At 50.9% G+C, this 15,892-nt stretch overlaps 2 protein-coding genes across 5 annotated transcripts; one reads left to right on the forward strand and one right to left on the reverse strand.

The window, feature by feature from the left end:
- The first annotated feature begins 845 nt into the window (after positions 1 to 845).
- Akr7a3 (aldo-keto reductase family 7 member A3) lies at positions 846 to 8,724 on the forward strand. Of its 2 annotated transcripts, XM_039109345.2 has the most exons (8): positions 975 to 1,111; positions 2,247 to 2,456; positions 3,921 to 4,108; positions 4,303 to 4,407; positions 4,620 to 4,716; positions 4,954 to 5,053; positions 7,309 to 7,438; positions 8,352 to 8,723. In XM_039109345.2, the coding sequence occupies exons 3-8, from the start codon at positions 3,947 to 3,949 to the stop codon at positions 8,511 to 8,513; spliced, it is 756 nt and encodes a 251-aa protein (XP_038965273.1). In that variant the 5' UTR covers positions 975 to 1,111; positions 2,247 to 2,456; positions 3,921 to 3,946; the 3' UTR covers positions 8,514 to 8,723. The 2 variants fall into 2 exon arrangements, with proteins under 2 accessions (NP_037347.1, XP_038965273.1); NM_013215.2 differs by lacking the exon at positions 2,247 to 2,456 and having other exon boundaries at positions 846 to 1,111; positions 8,352 to 8,724.
- A 385-nt stretch (positions 8,725 to 9,109) lies between these two features.
- Positions 9,110 to 15,863, reverse strand: Mrto4 (MRT4 homolog, ribosome maturation factor). Of its 3 annotated transcripts, none has more exons than NM_001399076.1 (8): positions 15,549 to 15,863; positions 13,381 to 13,439; positions 12,608 to 12,711; positions 11,932 to 12,013; positions 11,605 to 11,672; positions 11,211 to 11,362; positions 10,818 to 10,894; positions 9,110 to 10,705 (listed from the first exon to the last, which is right to left on the reverse strand). In NM_001399076.1, the coding sequence occupies exons 1-8, from the start codon at positions 15,574 to 15,576 to the stop codon at positions 10,553 to 10,555; spliced, it is 723 nt and encodes a 240-aa protein (NP_001386005.1). In that variant the 5' UTR covers positions 15,577 to 15,863; the 3' UTR covers positions 9,110 to 10,552. The 3 variants fall into 3 exon arrangements, with proteins under 3 accessions (NP_001386005.1, NP_001100167.1, XP_008762452.1); NM_001106697.2 differs by having other exon boundaries at positions 12,608 to 12,838; XM_008764230.3 differs by having other exon boundaries at positions 10,348 to 10,705; positions 12,608 to 12,771; positions 15,549 to 15,603.
- Positions 15,864 to 15,892: the final 29 nt, after the last annotated feature.

Below are 15,892 nucleotides of genomic sequence, written 5' to 3' on the forward strand. Positions count from 1 at the left end.
AAAAAAAACCTGGGGGGTTGGGGATTTAGCTCAGTGGTAGAGCGCTTGCCTGGGAAGCGCAAGGCCCTGGGTTCGGTCCCCAGCTCCGAAAAAAAGAACCAAAAAAAAAAAAAAAAAAAAAAAAAAAAAAAACCTGGAAGAATAAACTGCTGAATCATTTCCACTGACCTTTGGTAAACACCTAGGTGTGAGGTTGATGGAGATACTGGTCTCCACCCTTCTCTTTTCTCCCCAACCTTGGTGGAACCTCTCACATGTTTGGCAAGCTTATATTTAACCTATGCCCAAACTTCAACTCATCTGTCCAGCTATTGGTTATTTCGAAGACCTTATCTCTTGTGGCCTAGGCTGATCTAACACTTGGTTTGTAGTCAAGGTGTACTTTGAATTCCCAATCTTCCCGTCTCCACCTTCCTCTTCAAAGTCCAAGGGTTACAAGTCCATGCCCTGAGTGAGCGAGTGAGTGAACGAGTGAGTTCATTGGAACAACAAAACAAAACAACAACAAAAACTTGTGGCAATCTTCCTCTCTCAGTCTCCCCTGTGTTGGAATTAAAAGCGTGAGATCACCCACCCCTAAACTTCTTGAAGGAGGGGACAGAGATTCAGGATGGCTCAGGAGCAAGGCAGAGAGAACAGAGGAGGGGATGCTAGCTTTCAGCAACTTAACTCAAGGGGACCTACCATCTAGTACCAGGCAGCTTTGGTGGAGAAGGTCCTCAACTTTACAGAAGTCTCTTGCACCAGCCAGCATAATCCCGCCCCACCTCTGCTCGCCCGTCCCTAGGGCGTGGCTACAACCGGTTAATAAAGGTCCCAGAGCCTCTCCACCCTCTAGGGCTGAGGACTGCTGGAACCAACGTCCTCTCTTACCCTCCACCTTCTTCTGCCACCTCTACCACGGTCACCATGTCGCAAGCCCGGCCTGCCACTGTGCTGGGTGCCATGGAGATGGGTCGCCGCATGGATGTGACCTCCAGCTCCGCGTCGGTGCGCGCCTTCCTGCAGCGCGGCCACACGGAGATAGACACCGCCTTCGTGTATGCGAACGGTCAGTCTGAGACCATCCTAGGAGACCTGGGGCTCGGACTGGGCCGCAGCGGCTGCAAAGGTAACAGTCATTCCTTTCACCCCTTGTCTCAGCACAGCTTCATCAGGTTCCTGGGACTCTGATCTCCCCGGGACTCTGATCTCCCGGTGTCCACCCAGAAGCTCTGAGAACTGCAACTCTTCAGGCATGCAAGGTCCAGCTTTGCATATCTTGTGCCTAACCCTGGTCCGGCCTGGAACTTGTGGCTAGCCTATCTCTGAGCTCCTGGCTGCTGCCCAGCAGGTGTCCCTTATCTGCAGGACTCCTGTTTTTGTGGCACTGCTCAGCACCAGTTCAGACTGAAACCTGCTTCTTTTTTTGCTTATGGCCCGGGATTCTGTAGATGACGAGCCTGTTGGTCAAAAGGGCCTCCTGCTTTACCAGGGTGGCAGCCATAGGAGCTACAGTAGCCTCAAAAGGAAACAGGGGCCAGGAGTGGTGTAGCTGTCTTGAGCTCTTGACTCAGTTGGTCCCCTGCTTTAGTTTCTCAAGTGGTGGAACTACACTTCCCTGGGCGGGTGCTTTCATTATAGAACTCTTTCCCTGCTGGAGAGATGGCTCAGTGGTTAAGAGCACTGACTGCTCTTCCAGAGGTCCTGAGTTCAATTCCCAGCAACCACATGGTGGCTCACAACCATGTGTGATGGGATCTGATGCCCTCCTCTGATATGTCTGAAGAAAGCAACAGTGTACTCACATACATTTAAAAAAGGGGGGGGTGGGGCTTGGGAATTTAGCTCAGTGGTAGAGCACTTGCCTAGAAAGTGCATGCCCTAGGTTCGGTCCCCAGTTCCGATAAAAAAGAAGAAAAAAAAGAAGAAGGAAAAAGAACTCTTTCTCCTCAGCCATTGCCCTTCCTCACGAACTCTACTGTAGAGTTTTGCTTCTTGATTTACAGCACAGTGGGAGCTAGAATAGTAGGAGACCTGTGCATTCAGTGGCCTGCTGTTTCCAGATCTCCTGGCTATCCTGAGGGAAAGTGATGGGCTGTTTTGTACTTTGTGAAAGGTTCCCTGTGCAGCCCAGGAGAGCCCAGGCTTTGCGTGTGGCTCGTACCTCAGCCTCAAGAGTGTTGTCATCACACACGTTGCACATTACCATGAGAACCTGGATCTGACTTCTGTTTGAATTGTCTTTTTTTTTTTTTTTTTTCCAGAGCTGAGCTAAATCCCCAACCCCTTGAATTGTCTTTTTGACCCTTCCTCCTTCCCCTGCTTGGGCTCAGGACTGGTTGGGCTAGAGCCACAACTGATGTTTGATCAGGAAGGGCAAGTCAAGCGGCAGAATAGAAAAATTCCAAGTATGTGATTGCTCAGATCTCAAGGGTTCCACTGACTGCTTTTGGGCTGCTGAACTGACTTTTCAGGTATGGAAAGTTCCTTTTGCCCATCCATCCATCCATCCATCATCCATCCATCCATCTATACACCCTCCCACCCACCCTCTCATCCATCCATCTATACACCCACCCACCCATCCATCCATCCATCTATACACCCATCCATCCATCCATCCATCCATCCATCCATCCATCCACCCATCCACCCATCCATCCATCCATCCATCTACCCACCCATCCATCTATCCATCCACCCACCCATCCATCCATCCATCCACCCATCCATCCATCCATCCATCCATCCATCCATCCACCCATCCATCCATCCATCCACCCACCCATCCATCCATCCATCCATCCATTCATCCATCCATCTATCCATCATCCATCCATCCATCCATACACCCTCCCACCCACCCTCTCATCCATCCATCTATACACCCACCCACCCATCCATCCATCCATCTATACACCCATCCATTCATCCATCCATCCATCCATCCATCCATCCATCCATCCATCCATCCATCATCCATTCAACTGGGCTTCTCAGCAGGGGCAGGGAGAGAAGCAGGGACTCAGAGAGCCCAGCACTGGTCTGTTTCCATGAGTGGAGTCTGTAGCTGGCCCTGACTTTCCTTGTCACAGGCCCTCATTCAAGCCTTCCTGTCTCTGTCCCCAGTTCCTTTGGCACCTTCCTGTCCCCTGTGATCAGACCTGCCCTGCCCATGGTCCATGCTGCATTAAGGCTCATCTTTCAAAGCATCTTAAGGTGACCGCAAAGCTCTGGACTACAACCCCTAGTCTAAAGTCAAAACTCCATGTGGGGTACTCTCAGGGCTGTTTTGCTTCTGGTCTCCTATGTCCTCTGTCCCAGACTCAGTGCTCTGGTACCTGTGGTTGCAGGTGTGACTCCCACCCAGGGCCTTCTGCTCATGGATTTTAAAGCAAGGTTTACAGTCCCAATAAGCAACTGTCACAGGGAGGAATCCAGCCATTCCTAATGTCCACTGTCAGTTAAGCCTGATCAACCCTCAGGACTTCTCCATAGGCTGTTTGTCTCTCTCATTGTTACTTACGGTGGGCCGACCTGAGGAGCAGCGAGTTTAATCAATGCCACAGCTCCTAACAGCACAGTTGGAATTTGACCCAGTTATATCTCTCTCTGCCTTTGTCTGTCTGTATATTTCTTATCTCCCCCTATCACCCTCCCTTTCTCCTTTCTCTTGTATGCGTGTGTGTGTGTGTGTGTGTGTGTGTGTGTGTGTGTGTGTGTGTGTGTGTGTGTTGATACAGATTTCACATGAGCCCAGCTTTGTACTCTGCAGGCAAGAGTGACCTTGAGCCCCCGATGATCCCTGCGTCCATTTCCTCAGGCTTGCAGTCAGAGGGAGGCGCCACCTTGTCCTTCTCAGCCCTGTTCCTTCACTGTCACAATAGATCCTCTGTTTGATAAAGTGACGTCAGCTTTCATCTTTTTCTCCGGAAAAGTAAAAATTGCCACCAAGGCTGCCCCAATGTTTGGGAAGACACTGAAGCCAGCCGATGTTCGGTTCCAGCTGGAGACGTCACTGAAGAGGCTGCAGTGTCCCCGGGTGGACCTCTTCTATTTACACTTTCCAGACCACGGCACTCCTATAGAGGAGACCCTGCAGGCCTGCCACCAGCTGCATCAGGAGGTGAGGGAGGGCCCTGATGCTCTCTGACCCTTTCACCTTGACCCTGCTAGGAGAGTGAGTTCGGGGGAGCACACACAGAGCTGGGCTCTGACCTCACTCCAGGTTCCTCACACGGTCTCTCCTCCTGGTCTCCTGAGCTGGGCTGGGCTGAACCTCTCCCTGAGCTGGATTGTGATGGAGTCTCTCACCTATAGGGCAAGTTTGTGGAGCTTGGTCTGTCCAACTATGTCTCCTGGGAAGTGGCTGAGATTTGTACCCTCTGCAAGAAAAATGGCTGGATCATGCCAACTGTGTACCAGGTAAGAGTGATCTGGTGTGCTGGGACCATTCAGACTCAGGTCCAAGACTCCACTGATCCTGGATCTTTGGGTAAAACCACAAACTAGGTGATTATATATGCCCTGAATGTCAAGGTCCAGGATTGTTAAGGACTAAACTGGGGGACTTTACAAAGGTACATTTGGGGTCTCTTTTCTTGACATGTTCCCCTTTTCCCACTGTCTCCCTGCAGGGCATGTACAACGCCATCACCAGGCAGGTGGAGACTGAGCTCTTCCCCTGCCTCAGACACTTCGGACTAAGGTTCTATGCCTTCAACCCTTTGGCTGGTATGGGCTGCCATGGGGACCTGCCTTATGGGTCGGAGGGCATACCTGGCCTGACTCTATGGATTGCTGCCCTGGTGAATCCCCAGTCCAGACCCTGGGAGTCAGGGAGCTTTGAGAAGGGGGTGCCTGAGTGCCCTTCTTTCCAGATTCCCTTCTGCTCTCCAGTTCCTAGCCAAGAATGACCTGGCTATCTCTGGGAGGAATCTTGGCCAGGGTCTAACTGCTGATTTCCCACAGGGGGCCTGCTGACTGGCAGATATAAATACCAGGATAAGGATGGGAAGAATCCTGAGAGCCGCTTCTTTGGGAATCCATTTTCTCAACTGTACATGGACCGGTGAGCTACGGGTGGGGTCTGTATCTGAGGAAGAAGTGCTATAGGTTTCCTTAGTTTGAGGTTGTTTCTCTGGGGACCTGCCCTTGTGTGGTTATTAAGACCTAAGGCTCTGGGTGTTAGCTGTCCTGGGCATTTGAGGGACATTCTTGGGCTGTCATATGGATCCTGTGATGTCTGTATGATTGCTACTCTATGTGTCTTTCTTCGGAAGAGTTTGTCCACTGCCAGCAGTGAGAGGACAACCCAAGATAGACCTGGGGGAGTCTGGGGGTAGGTGTTGACTCTATGAGCTAATGTCCTGTCACATCTTGCATCTTGGTAGTGAAATTGTTATCATTGTCTCCGGAAGTCACAGGGACAGCTGTTGAGGCCAATCTCTTCCCTCCTCCTCCTCTCTCCCTCCCTCCCCCCTCTTCCCCTCCCTCCTTCTTTTTTTCTTCTTTTCCTCCTCCTCCTATTCCTCCTCTTCCTCCCCCTCCTCCTCTTCCTCTTCCTCCTCCTCCTCCTCCTTCAGCTTGAGTCAGGATTTCTTGTACCCTGTGTTGGCCTCAAACTTGCTTTGTAGCTGAAGATGACTCTGACTCCCGATTCCCTTGCCCTCACATCTGCAGAGTTAGGTGTTTTGGTTTTGGTTTGTCGAGACAGGATTTCTCTGTGTAGCCCTGGCTGTCCTGGAACTCGGTCTGTAGACAAGGCTGGCTTGAACTCAGAAATGTTGGGATTAAAGTACACCATCATTGCCTGGCCAAAGAGCTAGGATTACCAGTGTCTGTCATCATACTCTACTCCATTTTTTAAAAATATTTATTTATTTTACATATATGAGTATATTGTAGCTGTCATGAGACATACTTATAGTATCCCATCCTGTTACACAGATGGTTGGAGTCACCACGTGCTGGCTGAGAATTGAACTCAGGACTTATGGAAGAGCAGTCAGTGCTCTTAACTGCTGAGCCATCTCTCCAACCCACTGTGGTTCAAAATTTAAGTATCTAAAATTTTGATCTGATGGAGGAAGCTGAGGCAGAAGGATTACAAGTGTGAGGGCTGCCTATAGCTTGGGGATGGAATGCTCAAAGTCTTGGGTTCAATTCCCAGTACTGGAAGAAAAGTTAAACTTGAAACCTCATCAGCTATTGTCTTCTTTTCCTTAGTGATGTTTGTGTTTATTTGTTCTGTTTTGAGGCAGAGTTTGGCCCAGGGTAGCCTGCAACTTGTAATCCTCCTGTTTCAGCCTCCTGAGAGGTTGGAGTAGATGTCTGTGTCCCCATGGCTGGACACTGTGAAACTCTTTCACTTGCTTCCCCTCTGTCACCTCGGTTGCCATGTCCCCAAGGTTCATTTCTGAGCACAGGCTGACACATTTGCTTTTTGTATTCTCTGTCTGGGAAGGAAAGGCACAATAAGCAAGTTCCTGCATGAGGCTCCAGTGCTGGTTTTGTTGAAAAGGTCAAAGGTGAAGGCAGCAAGCAGTTTGTCAGCCTTCCTCGTGTACCTTGTTTGACTCAAGCCCTGTCTGTTGGGAGTGTGTTGCTTACTGCTAGAACACTTGCTGAGGTGCTGAGCGTGCATGCATGAGGCCTTGCATTTAATGCCTCTCACCTCACAGCAAAACCACAACCGACAAAAACACCCCTCCCTGTAGCCTTCCCCACTATTGTCTGTGATCCTCCTCTCTGGGAGGAGAAACCATGGTTGAACTGTTGTTCTCAGTTCACACACTCTCAGAGCCCAGGACTCCCTTCTAGAGAATCAAGGCTGGACGGCCTTCATCATGGTCACCCCTTTAATCTATGCAGCAGCATTAGCTCTCCGCCTGATGAAGTCACCGAGACAGGCGGGCAGGGAGTGTCCTCTCCCTCAGTAAGTGGGTTAGTGAGTGAGTGTAGGGAATGGAGGAGGCTGAGCCAAGGCCACAGACGCTGGACTGGTGCCCAGGACTCACTCTGGGCTTTTGGGTGACCCAGGGCTCGCAAGTAGGGTGCTTGTAGGAACCTAAGAGGGCATCAGATCCTATTATAGATGGCTGCAAGGCACCATGTAGTTACTGGGAATTGAACTCAGGACCTCTAGAAGAACAGTCAGTGCCCTTAACCACTGAGCCATCTCTCCAGCCTGGAGACCTGTATGTTCTGATACTTTGGTCGTAGCGCTGTCTGAGGACATAGGCCACCTCAGGGATGCAGGGGTTGAGTCGCCCTCTAGATGCCCTCAAGATACTGACCCCAGTGTTGCCCTTCCCACCCATTCAGCTACTGGAAGGAGGAACACTTCAATGGCATCGCCTTGGTGGAGAAGGCTCTGAAGACTACCTATGGCCCCACTGCCCCCAGTATGATCTCAGCTGCCGTACGGTGGATGTACCATCACTCACAGCTCAAGGTAGTGTACCTGGGCCCAGTTTAGCCTGTGCTGTGAAGTCGAATGGGAGGAGGAGGAAGCTTAGAAGTGAGAGAGGCCAACTGCTGAGACTATGTCTTCCCTGGCCCAGTGTCAAGAGCTATGTGAAGACTAGTCATCTTGAGTTATTTTTTCTCTCAAAGATCTCGTTATATTTATTTTGTTTGAGTTTTTTGCCCGATGGTTTCCGTGTGTACACAGTGCCTGCAGAGGCCAGGAGAGGGTGGCAAGTCCCCTGGGATTGTAGTAAAAGGTGGTTGTAAGGAGTAGGCCCTGGAAGTGAACCCAGGTCCTCTCCAAGAGCAGGAACTGCTCCTAGTTGCTGAGCCGTTTTGCAGCCCTAATGATCTCAATTGGTGGAGAGGCTGGTTTAAGTTCCAAAGGTATACATGGTAGGAAATAAGCACAGATCTGACTCTGAAAAGTACATTTTAAAAAGTATTGGGGCTGGGGATTTAGCTCAGTGGTAGAGCGCTTACCTAGGAAGCGCAAGGCCCTGGGTTTGGTCCCCAGCTCCGAAAAAAAGAACCAAAAAAAAAAAAAAAGTATTTATTATGGCCCTTCCTGGAAAGAGAACTCAGGTCTGTGTCCCTGGGCTGGGACATGGGGTGGAATCTCTTCCTGCTGTCCCAGCTTCCTCTCCCTGACCCCTTTCTCCAGTGTGGACATTCTTGGGGTAATGGTGCTCTTTCAATATCTGGTAAATGCCAGGCCTGGAGAAAAATGATTCCCAAACTGTCCTGCAGGGTAGAGAAGACTAGATGACCTTGCTGTTTGGAGACAATAGTTTTCTCTTAGCAGCAACACGGCCTTAAGTAAAAACAGATCTTAGCAAGGAACAGGCAGGAAGCCATCAGGTGGCGGAAGTATGGTGAAAGTAGGTTCTTTCTTGCAGGGCACCCAAGGGGATGCAGTCATTCTGGGCATGTCCAGTCTGGAACAACTGGAGCAGAACTTGGCCTTGGTCGAGGAAGGGCCTCTGGAGCCAGCTGTTGTGGATGCCTTTGACCAAGCCTGGAACCTAGTTGCCCACGAGTGTCCCAACTATTTCCGCTAAGATACATCTGCCTTGGGGAGGCGCAGCTTACTGCCTGCCCCGCCTTGTCCTGGGCTCGATCTGATCTGGTTCTTTCCTTTTTAGACAGGTCACTGTCTTTCTCTTCCCTGCTTTCTATACAGCCAGTTGCTTTCAAAGTGAGAGCTGGCTGAGCCCCAATACCTCCTGCTGAATAAAACTGTTCCCTGTCACAGCCTGGGCTACAACTGACCTAGTGGCCTTATTCTCTTGAATGCCTGAGGCTTGCGTCAATGCTCCTTCCCAGGGTCCAGAGGAAGTGGGAAGGAGTGCCTGATCTTTAGAGGGCAGTGGTCCAGTGCTTTCCTTAAAACCTGCCAGGTTCAATCTGGCACCAGCTGCGTGCTTTCCTCCTGACCATGGAGTCCCACAGCAGTGGACAGCGGCTAGGTGCTCTCTGCCCCAACTAAAGTCTCACTTACCTGATTACACAGGTTGAAGGTTATAATTTCCACAACCATCCTGGGTGCAAAGCATAGGCAACAAGAAACTGAAAGTACCCCCCACCCCCAGCTCAACATAGCATAGCAGGAGGCAAGAATGGAGGTCAAAGTAAAGAACAGATCCGGAGGAGGGCATTGAGTACTAAGCAACATTTTAATTGATTTGGCAGCAAGTGCTTCGGTCTGCTGAAACATGTCACTTGTCTTTCTTACTTTCCCCTTTGAGACAATGTATCTGTGTGTAGCCCTGGCTGTCCTGAATTCTGCCTCCCAAGTGCTGGTATTAAAGGTGTGAGCCACCACCACCCTGGCCTTTTCTTTTTAAGACAAAATGCCATATACTCTAGGCTGGCCTTGAACTCCTATCAGGTCTCTTGTCTCTAGCTTTCAATTTCTGGTGCATACAACCAAGCCTGCCCTTTTTTTTTTCCTATAATGATTTATTTATTATATATAAGAACACTACAGCTGTCTTCAGACACACCAGAAAAGGGCATCAGATCCCATTACAGATGGTTGTGAGCCACCATGTGGTTGCTGGGAATTGAACTCAGGACCTCTGGAAGAGCAGTCGGTGCTCTTAACCACTGAGCCATCTCTCCAGCCCCAAGCCTGCCTTTTTTCAGCCTTATAGTTGATTGGTATCAAACTTTTTTTGAGATAGGCTTTATTTAGCCATGAGTGGCCTCCAATTCAGAGATTGGCCTCCCTCTGCCTGGCTTGGCCTCAAACTTTCAATCCTACCTCAGCCTCCTGAGGTGCTGGCATTCCAAGCATTATCATATTGGCTTGCCCTGGGTTTTTTGGGCATGATTATGAAGACCCAAGGCCCATCTTATTCAGTGTTGCTGTTTAACCCCCACATCCCTCCTCTAGGGTAGAGGTCAGGAACTCTGAGGATTTTCTGACCCACAGGTCCAACAACTTTCCTCAGTTTCTGTGTGCTGCCAGGGAGGGACCTGCTGGCCTTAAGCATGGTTTATGATGCCTTACCACTGACTCGCACAGCACACAGCTACTAATCACTACTAGTCAGCCAAGTGTGGTAGCACTTGAGGGGCAGAGGCCAGAAACTACTGTAAGATCAAGACCAGTCTGTGCTTCAGTGAGAACCTGACTCAAACTCCACTTGCTCCCAATCCCCTCCACCGCCCTGTGGCAAGCCTGTGTTCCTCATATTTTACCCCCGGCTTGCACGTATCTGTGTGCTTATTTATGTTTTAAGTGATCAAGCTTCCAGAGAATTAACTTTCCTCAGCAAACCCACTGCAAGCAAACGGACAAAGACACCCAAATCCAGGCGTGCTCTCAGCCATCTGCAGTGCTGGCCCACCCAGCCCTAGCCCGACTAGGCTGGAGCACAGCCGAAGGCCTTTATAAAGAGTCTCTGCTGTCTACAGGGAGCACCCTGCAGACAAAATTTTATTCTCTATAGAAACAAAGTCACTGCCCAGCACCTCCCTTGTCTTTATCCATAGCAAAAAAACCAGCCGCTCCCTCTAGGGGGCGACAGCAGTCCTGGGGGCGTCCAGTGGAGATGAAGTACTTGCTGGAAGGCCTTGGTTCTGGTTCCCAGAGTCAGCTGTCGTCCTCCTCCTCCTCAGACTCCCCCTCAGACTCAGGCGCGCTCTCGGGAAGGTCATCGTCCATCTGCTGGAATCTCCCTGACTGGGCATCCCACATGTATTTGATGGTCACTTTGAATTCGGCCATCTCATACCCAAACAGCTTCTGTAAGGGGTGGAGGAAGGGGAGTGAGCAGGAGCAGCTGTCAGCAGCAGAGGGCTGTGCCCAGCAGCTGAGTGGCAGCGGCCCCTCCCCCAGGTCGCAGGCCCAGACTCACCAGGACACGGGCCTGCTCTGGGGTCAGCACGTCACCCTCCTTGCACACTTCATAGTCAGACAGCAAGGTCACCACACCTGTGGGAGGGCAGCACCATGTCACCCCCAGCCTTAGGAAGCATGCAGCCCTCTTCCCTGAGGGACAGTGGCAGCCTCCTCCCTGCAGGAGGCGAGTGCTCAGCTCTGCCTTCACAGGACAAACTGTGTCTATCGGAGCTGGTCTAGGGGAGCGTCTGGGGCAGGGGTCCCCGAGCTGCAATTCATCTGTGCAGGTGCTGCTTTGCCTGCACGAGTGCCTATGGCATCACATGAATACCTGGTGCCTGTGGGGGCCTGACGTGGGTCCTGGGAAGCAGCCAGTGCTCTGAACCCTAAGCACCTCCCAGCTTCCTACCTTTCTTGAGGGCAGTGGGCAGACCCAGCTGCCTCAGCTGTGGCTCCATGGAATGAGGGAACTGTTTCAGCGGCCCTGGATCCAGGCTCACAGTTAAAGTTGCTTTGTTCCCCGCTCGAGCAAAATCCATTTCTGTATACTTTGTGAACCACCTAAGTTAGAGAAGGGTGAGGGTAAAGTTCCTGGAAACGCCACCATTCAGCTGAAGTCCAACCTCCTTTGAGTGGCATGGTCTGAGGCTTGCTGTCCGTAGCCATGTTGGCAGGCAGAGGGGAGGACCAGGACAGAGAGAATACCACAACCCCGGTTAGGTTACAGAGTAGTTTCAGTAAGAGCCTTGTATCTCTTCAGCTTTCCCTGACTCTCAGCCTCTTCCTCCCTCAGAGACACTCACTCATTCACCTCCTCCTTCGTGCGGTTGGTAAAAAGGAGCCCAACTTCACCTCTCAACTTCTTGCTGACCTGAAAAACACAAGTGAACACCACTGCTTCTTCACCAGGGGCAACTTACCTATAGAAATCACCTGGATCACCTAAAAACACTTCTCGTTGGCAGAACTCCTAGTAAGTAGGGCAGGCTATAGAAGGCATAGCCCCATGGGTCTGGAGATTAAGAACACAGAGTTGGGCCGAGTTTGGTTCTCCTGAACCCACAGGCCAGTCCCACAGCTGAAAAGAGCAGGAGAGGCAGTGGCTGCCGCAGGGAGGGCCAGTGACCTACCTGATGTAGGTTGTCTTTGTATTCATCAGACGGGCTTCGACCCAAGGCCACCATCATCACCTTGTTTTTGCCAAAGAACATCCTACCATGAAGAAGGAGGATGTGAGCCAACGCTGTGTGGCCAGAGGCCCTGTTCTCCATGTAACCCAGCCATGTGTTCCCAGGATTCCTGTTTTCATTTTTTTTTCCGGAGCTGGGGACCGAACCCAGGGCCTTGCGCTTCCTAGGTAAGCGCTCTACCACTGAGCTAAATCCCCAGCCCTGTTTTCATTTTCTTATCCACAGAATCAGATCTTGCCAACAGTTTGACAGCTCACTCCGAGCCTCAAAAGTCACTTATCTGTGTCTGCCTGTGGGCAGGAGTGTGTCCAACAATCCCTACTAGAGTGGTACAGCAAGACAGTGACCCCAGAGCCACCCGCACATGTACTGTAACCCATCAGCCCCTGGGGCCTGCTTTGGGGTCAGATGTACATGATGATACTCTACTCGAGTGTGCCAGACACCAGGGGCCACTTTCCTGAAACACAGAGTGACCAACAAATCCTGTCCCAGCAGCTCAGGGAAAGGCCAACTCTAACGGAAGCCGTGCCCCTTAGGGGAGCTGCAGACACCAAGGTCAGCCTGCTCCAGTGCTCTGATGAGAGCAGCTCTCGCCTCTTCCCACTGTGCTCACCGGCTGTGCTTCCAGGCATTCCGGATGTCCTTCAGCTTGCTGTTCCTCATGTTGGCCACAGAGAAGATGAAGAGGTACTTGTAGGTGTCCACGCATTTCCGAAGCTGTGGGACAATTCATGAGGCTCTGGAGCTGAGGCGCAGCACGGGCTGGGCAACTCTGGCCTCACACAAGAGAAGCGGTCATAGGCCTTTAAGCTTCCACTGGCGTGACTGACACCAGTGTTACTTACTATGGAAGGTGAGCAGGGACCCAAACCCTGTGGTCTTTCCATGACCAATGTGGAACAATCACCCTTTTTCCTTAGTCCATTTAGTTGATCTAGAAACTTCTACCCGCACTGGGAAAGCCCCTGCTAAATCAGAACATAAGGAGCCTCATCTTATCAACAGGAGAGACACTCCATCCTCATGGTCTTGGCCAGGCTTCTGGCTGAAGCCTCCCTGTGGTAAAGCTCCATTTCCAAAGAACAGGAATCTGTGCACTTGGAGACTGCTCTTACCTGGCCCAGACCCAGCAGCTCAGGGGCAGACAGAGGCTACAGTCACCCCTGGGTCACGTCCAGCCTTCTAACACTGGGTAGCTTTACAAACTCACTGACAAGCTTTAGTAACCCCGAGCTTTTGTAAAACATCAATAGCATCACCTAGTCCTGGGTCTCAGGGATACTGTGGGAGGTGTGGAAACTCTGACACTGCTAACAGTCCAATCCCAACTCTGCTACCCAAACACATAGGAGGGGGCGGGGTGGGGTGGGAGGAGCAAGCACTTACCTCTTCTATCAGGTTCTGCTTCAGTTCCAAGCCTTTCTTGGCAGTTTTTGTTAAGGAAACTAAAACCAAGAAAAAGAGACAGCAGCGAGTGATGTCTTGACGCTCTGGAGACTAATTCTGCTTCTCTCTTCCGGGCTTGGCTAAACTAAGCAAGTGTGACGGAGGCAGCAATGGACACTGTCATTCCTGGCATTCAAGGTTGACAGAGTTTGCTTACCTAGCATTCTTGGACCCAGAGATCCCTATATACATCCCTACCACAAAAGAAGTTCCTTGGGCCAACGGCTGGGTCTACTGCTTTATGGCAATAGGGCTCATTGCTGCTGATAGAGCACTGTGAGTGGGGGCCCTAACCTGGCTGAGGGATCAGACTCACCACCTTAGTTAAGGCCCTTTCCTGCCACAGGGATGGTGCACAGGCCATTGATGGCTAGGGTGGGCTATGGTATGATAGAGAACAATTCTTCCTTTTATAAAAAACCAGGATCTTGTTACAAGACTGTTTAGGCTGGCCTTGAACTCAAGATATAAATTCTTGCTTTTGCTTCCTAAGGGGTGGGATTACAGGCACGTACTATGTCATCCTGTTGGGACCTTATCTTTTCTATTCTATTCTAGACCTACACTTCAATTTCGTAATCTGGACCCAGGAATACAGTAACGCTGGGGATGGGGTAGATGGACCGCACAAGAACCTCTACTGAAAAGTAACCAAGGTCCTACAAGCCACAACAGTTAGAAACAAGGCTATCAGGAAGTTTTTGGATGGCATCTATGTGTCTGAGAAGGGAACCGAGCAGGTTGATGAGTGAGACCTCAGTTTACTAGCTCCAGAAACATGGTGCTTATCCCAAATACAATCTGGGCTTTTTGGAGACAATAAAGAACTTATATATTGAAAAAAAAGAAAAGTAATCCAGGTCCTATTTGTCCTACTTCCAAGAGTTACTGGCATTTGCTTACATCTAACTAGGGCTCCCCAAAATCCTAATGACTCTCTAAGGACTCACTAAAACATCAGCTGTAACACGCTCTGGATATTCCCAGGAGGTGATATGGCCTTTCATCAACCCTGCCTGCCACTCACCGTCTATACAAGGCACACAGTCAAAGGCAATCACAATGAGCCAGTCATTCCCCAGACTCTCCACACCTAGGATTCTGGTACAACTTAGCATACTCCAGGTGGTCACTGGCTTTGCTGTCCTCATAATTCTCCGGACTATCAAGGCAGCCAAAGGGATCCTTTCAAAGCAAAGCCACATCAAAGGCCAGATCTCTTCCTCTCAAACCTACTTTACTACAGCCACACTGGCCTCTTGTCCCACAATAAGTTAACCACACTACAGACCCCTTTCATTCTGTGTTTCCCTCTATTCAAAACGACCTACTCGTTTGTCATCTAGGTGCTGAGACTTTTCCTGACAGCATTATGCAAAACAGTATCACCTTCTCCATACACCACTTTGACTACCTGACACATTCTTACTTGACTGGGATATAGGTATAGGAGACAAACAAACACACACCCTACTAAGGTGGTTAGTCTGATGAAGCCAGACCCTTTTTGTTCAACCGTCTTGCCTTCTAACATCCACAAAAGCGCCAGCCCGCTAGCTGGATGTAGTGGCTCAGTCTGGAATGCTAGTGTTTGGGGCCAAGGCAGACCAGATAGAGAGTTCAAGGCCCCAGCATTAAGAACAAGCAAAAAAAAAAAAAATGCAGTAGTCGAAACTGTAAAACCTCTACATTCTGGAGAATTCTTGGTCTACACACCAAATCTGAGCTACATTGCAAGATCCTCAAACACACACCGAGGCGCGCACATGCCAGGGGATGTAGCTCAGGGCTCGGCGGGTAATGCTTGCCTAGTAAGAGTTTACTGCGTCCCATCCCTAACTCAACATAACTAGGCTTAGTGATGCATGCCTGTAATTCCAGCAATCCGGAGGTAGAAGCAGCAGGATCAGGAGTTTAAGACTATCCTCGTTGGCGAGCTCGACCCTGGGATATAAGACTGTTTCAGGAGCTGCTTGTCGGCCCGTACCAGTTTCCAGCTCTCTCGGTGACCTGCCGACGCCAACTCGCTAACCCAGCCGGTCGAGCTCCTCAGAGAGGCCTCGGCGTCTCACCCGTCGCCACCCACGACGCAGGTCCCCCGAACCTACCTTTCTTGTCTCGCTTGGATTTGGGCATCGCGCTAAAGGCACGTGCGGCGGAAGACCCGGCGGCCCGTCAGGACCCGGGTGCCGCAGAGGCTTGTGGGGCGGCGCTCGGGGCTGCCTCTCTCGTGTGCCTGACCCGAAGTGTGGTGGGCCCTCTCTTCCCTGCCTGCGTTCTGCCTAGGGCCTGGAAGGCCACTTCTCTGCCCAGGTTCCAGAGCCTTCCAGTCCCTTCGGCCCCCCTGATCGCCGCGGCTTCCGAATCCGGAACACTTCACCAAGGCCCTCGCGAACCGGTTCCTCTCTATGGCTCTCCGGAGGGAGGGGCTTGAGGCCTGGTGCATGCCGGG

This window comes from Rattus norvegicus, chromosome 5, assembly GCF_036323735.1.
Source record: "Rattus norvegicus strain BN/NHsdMcwi chromosome 5, GRCr8, whole genome shotgun sequence".
NCBI classification, from domain to species: Eukaryota; Metazoa; Chordata; class Mammalia; order Rodentia; family Muridae; genus Rattus; species Rattus norvegicus.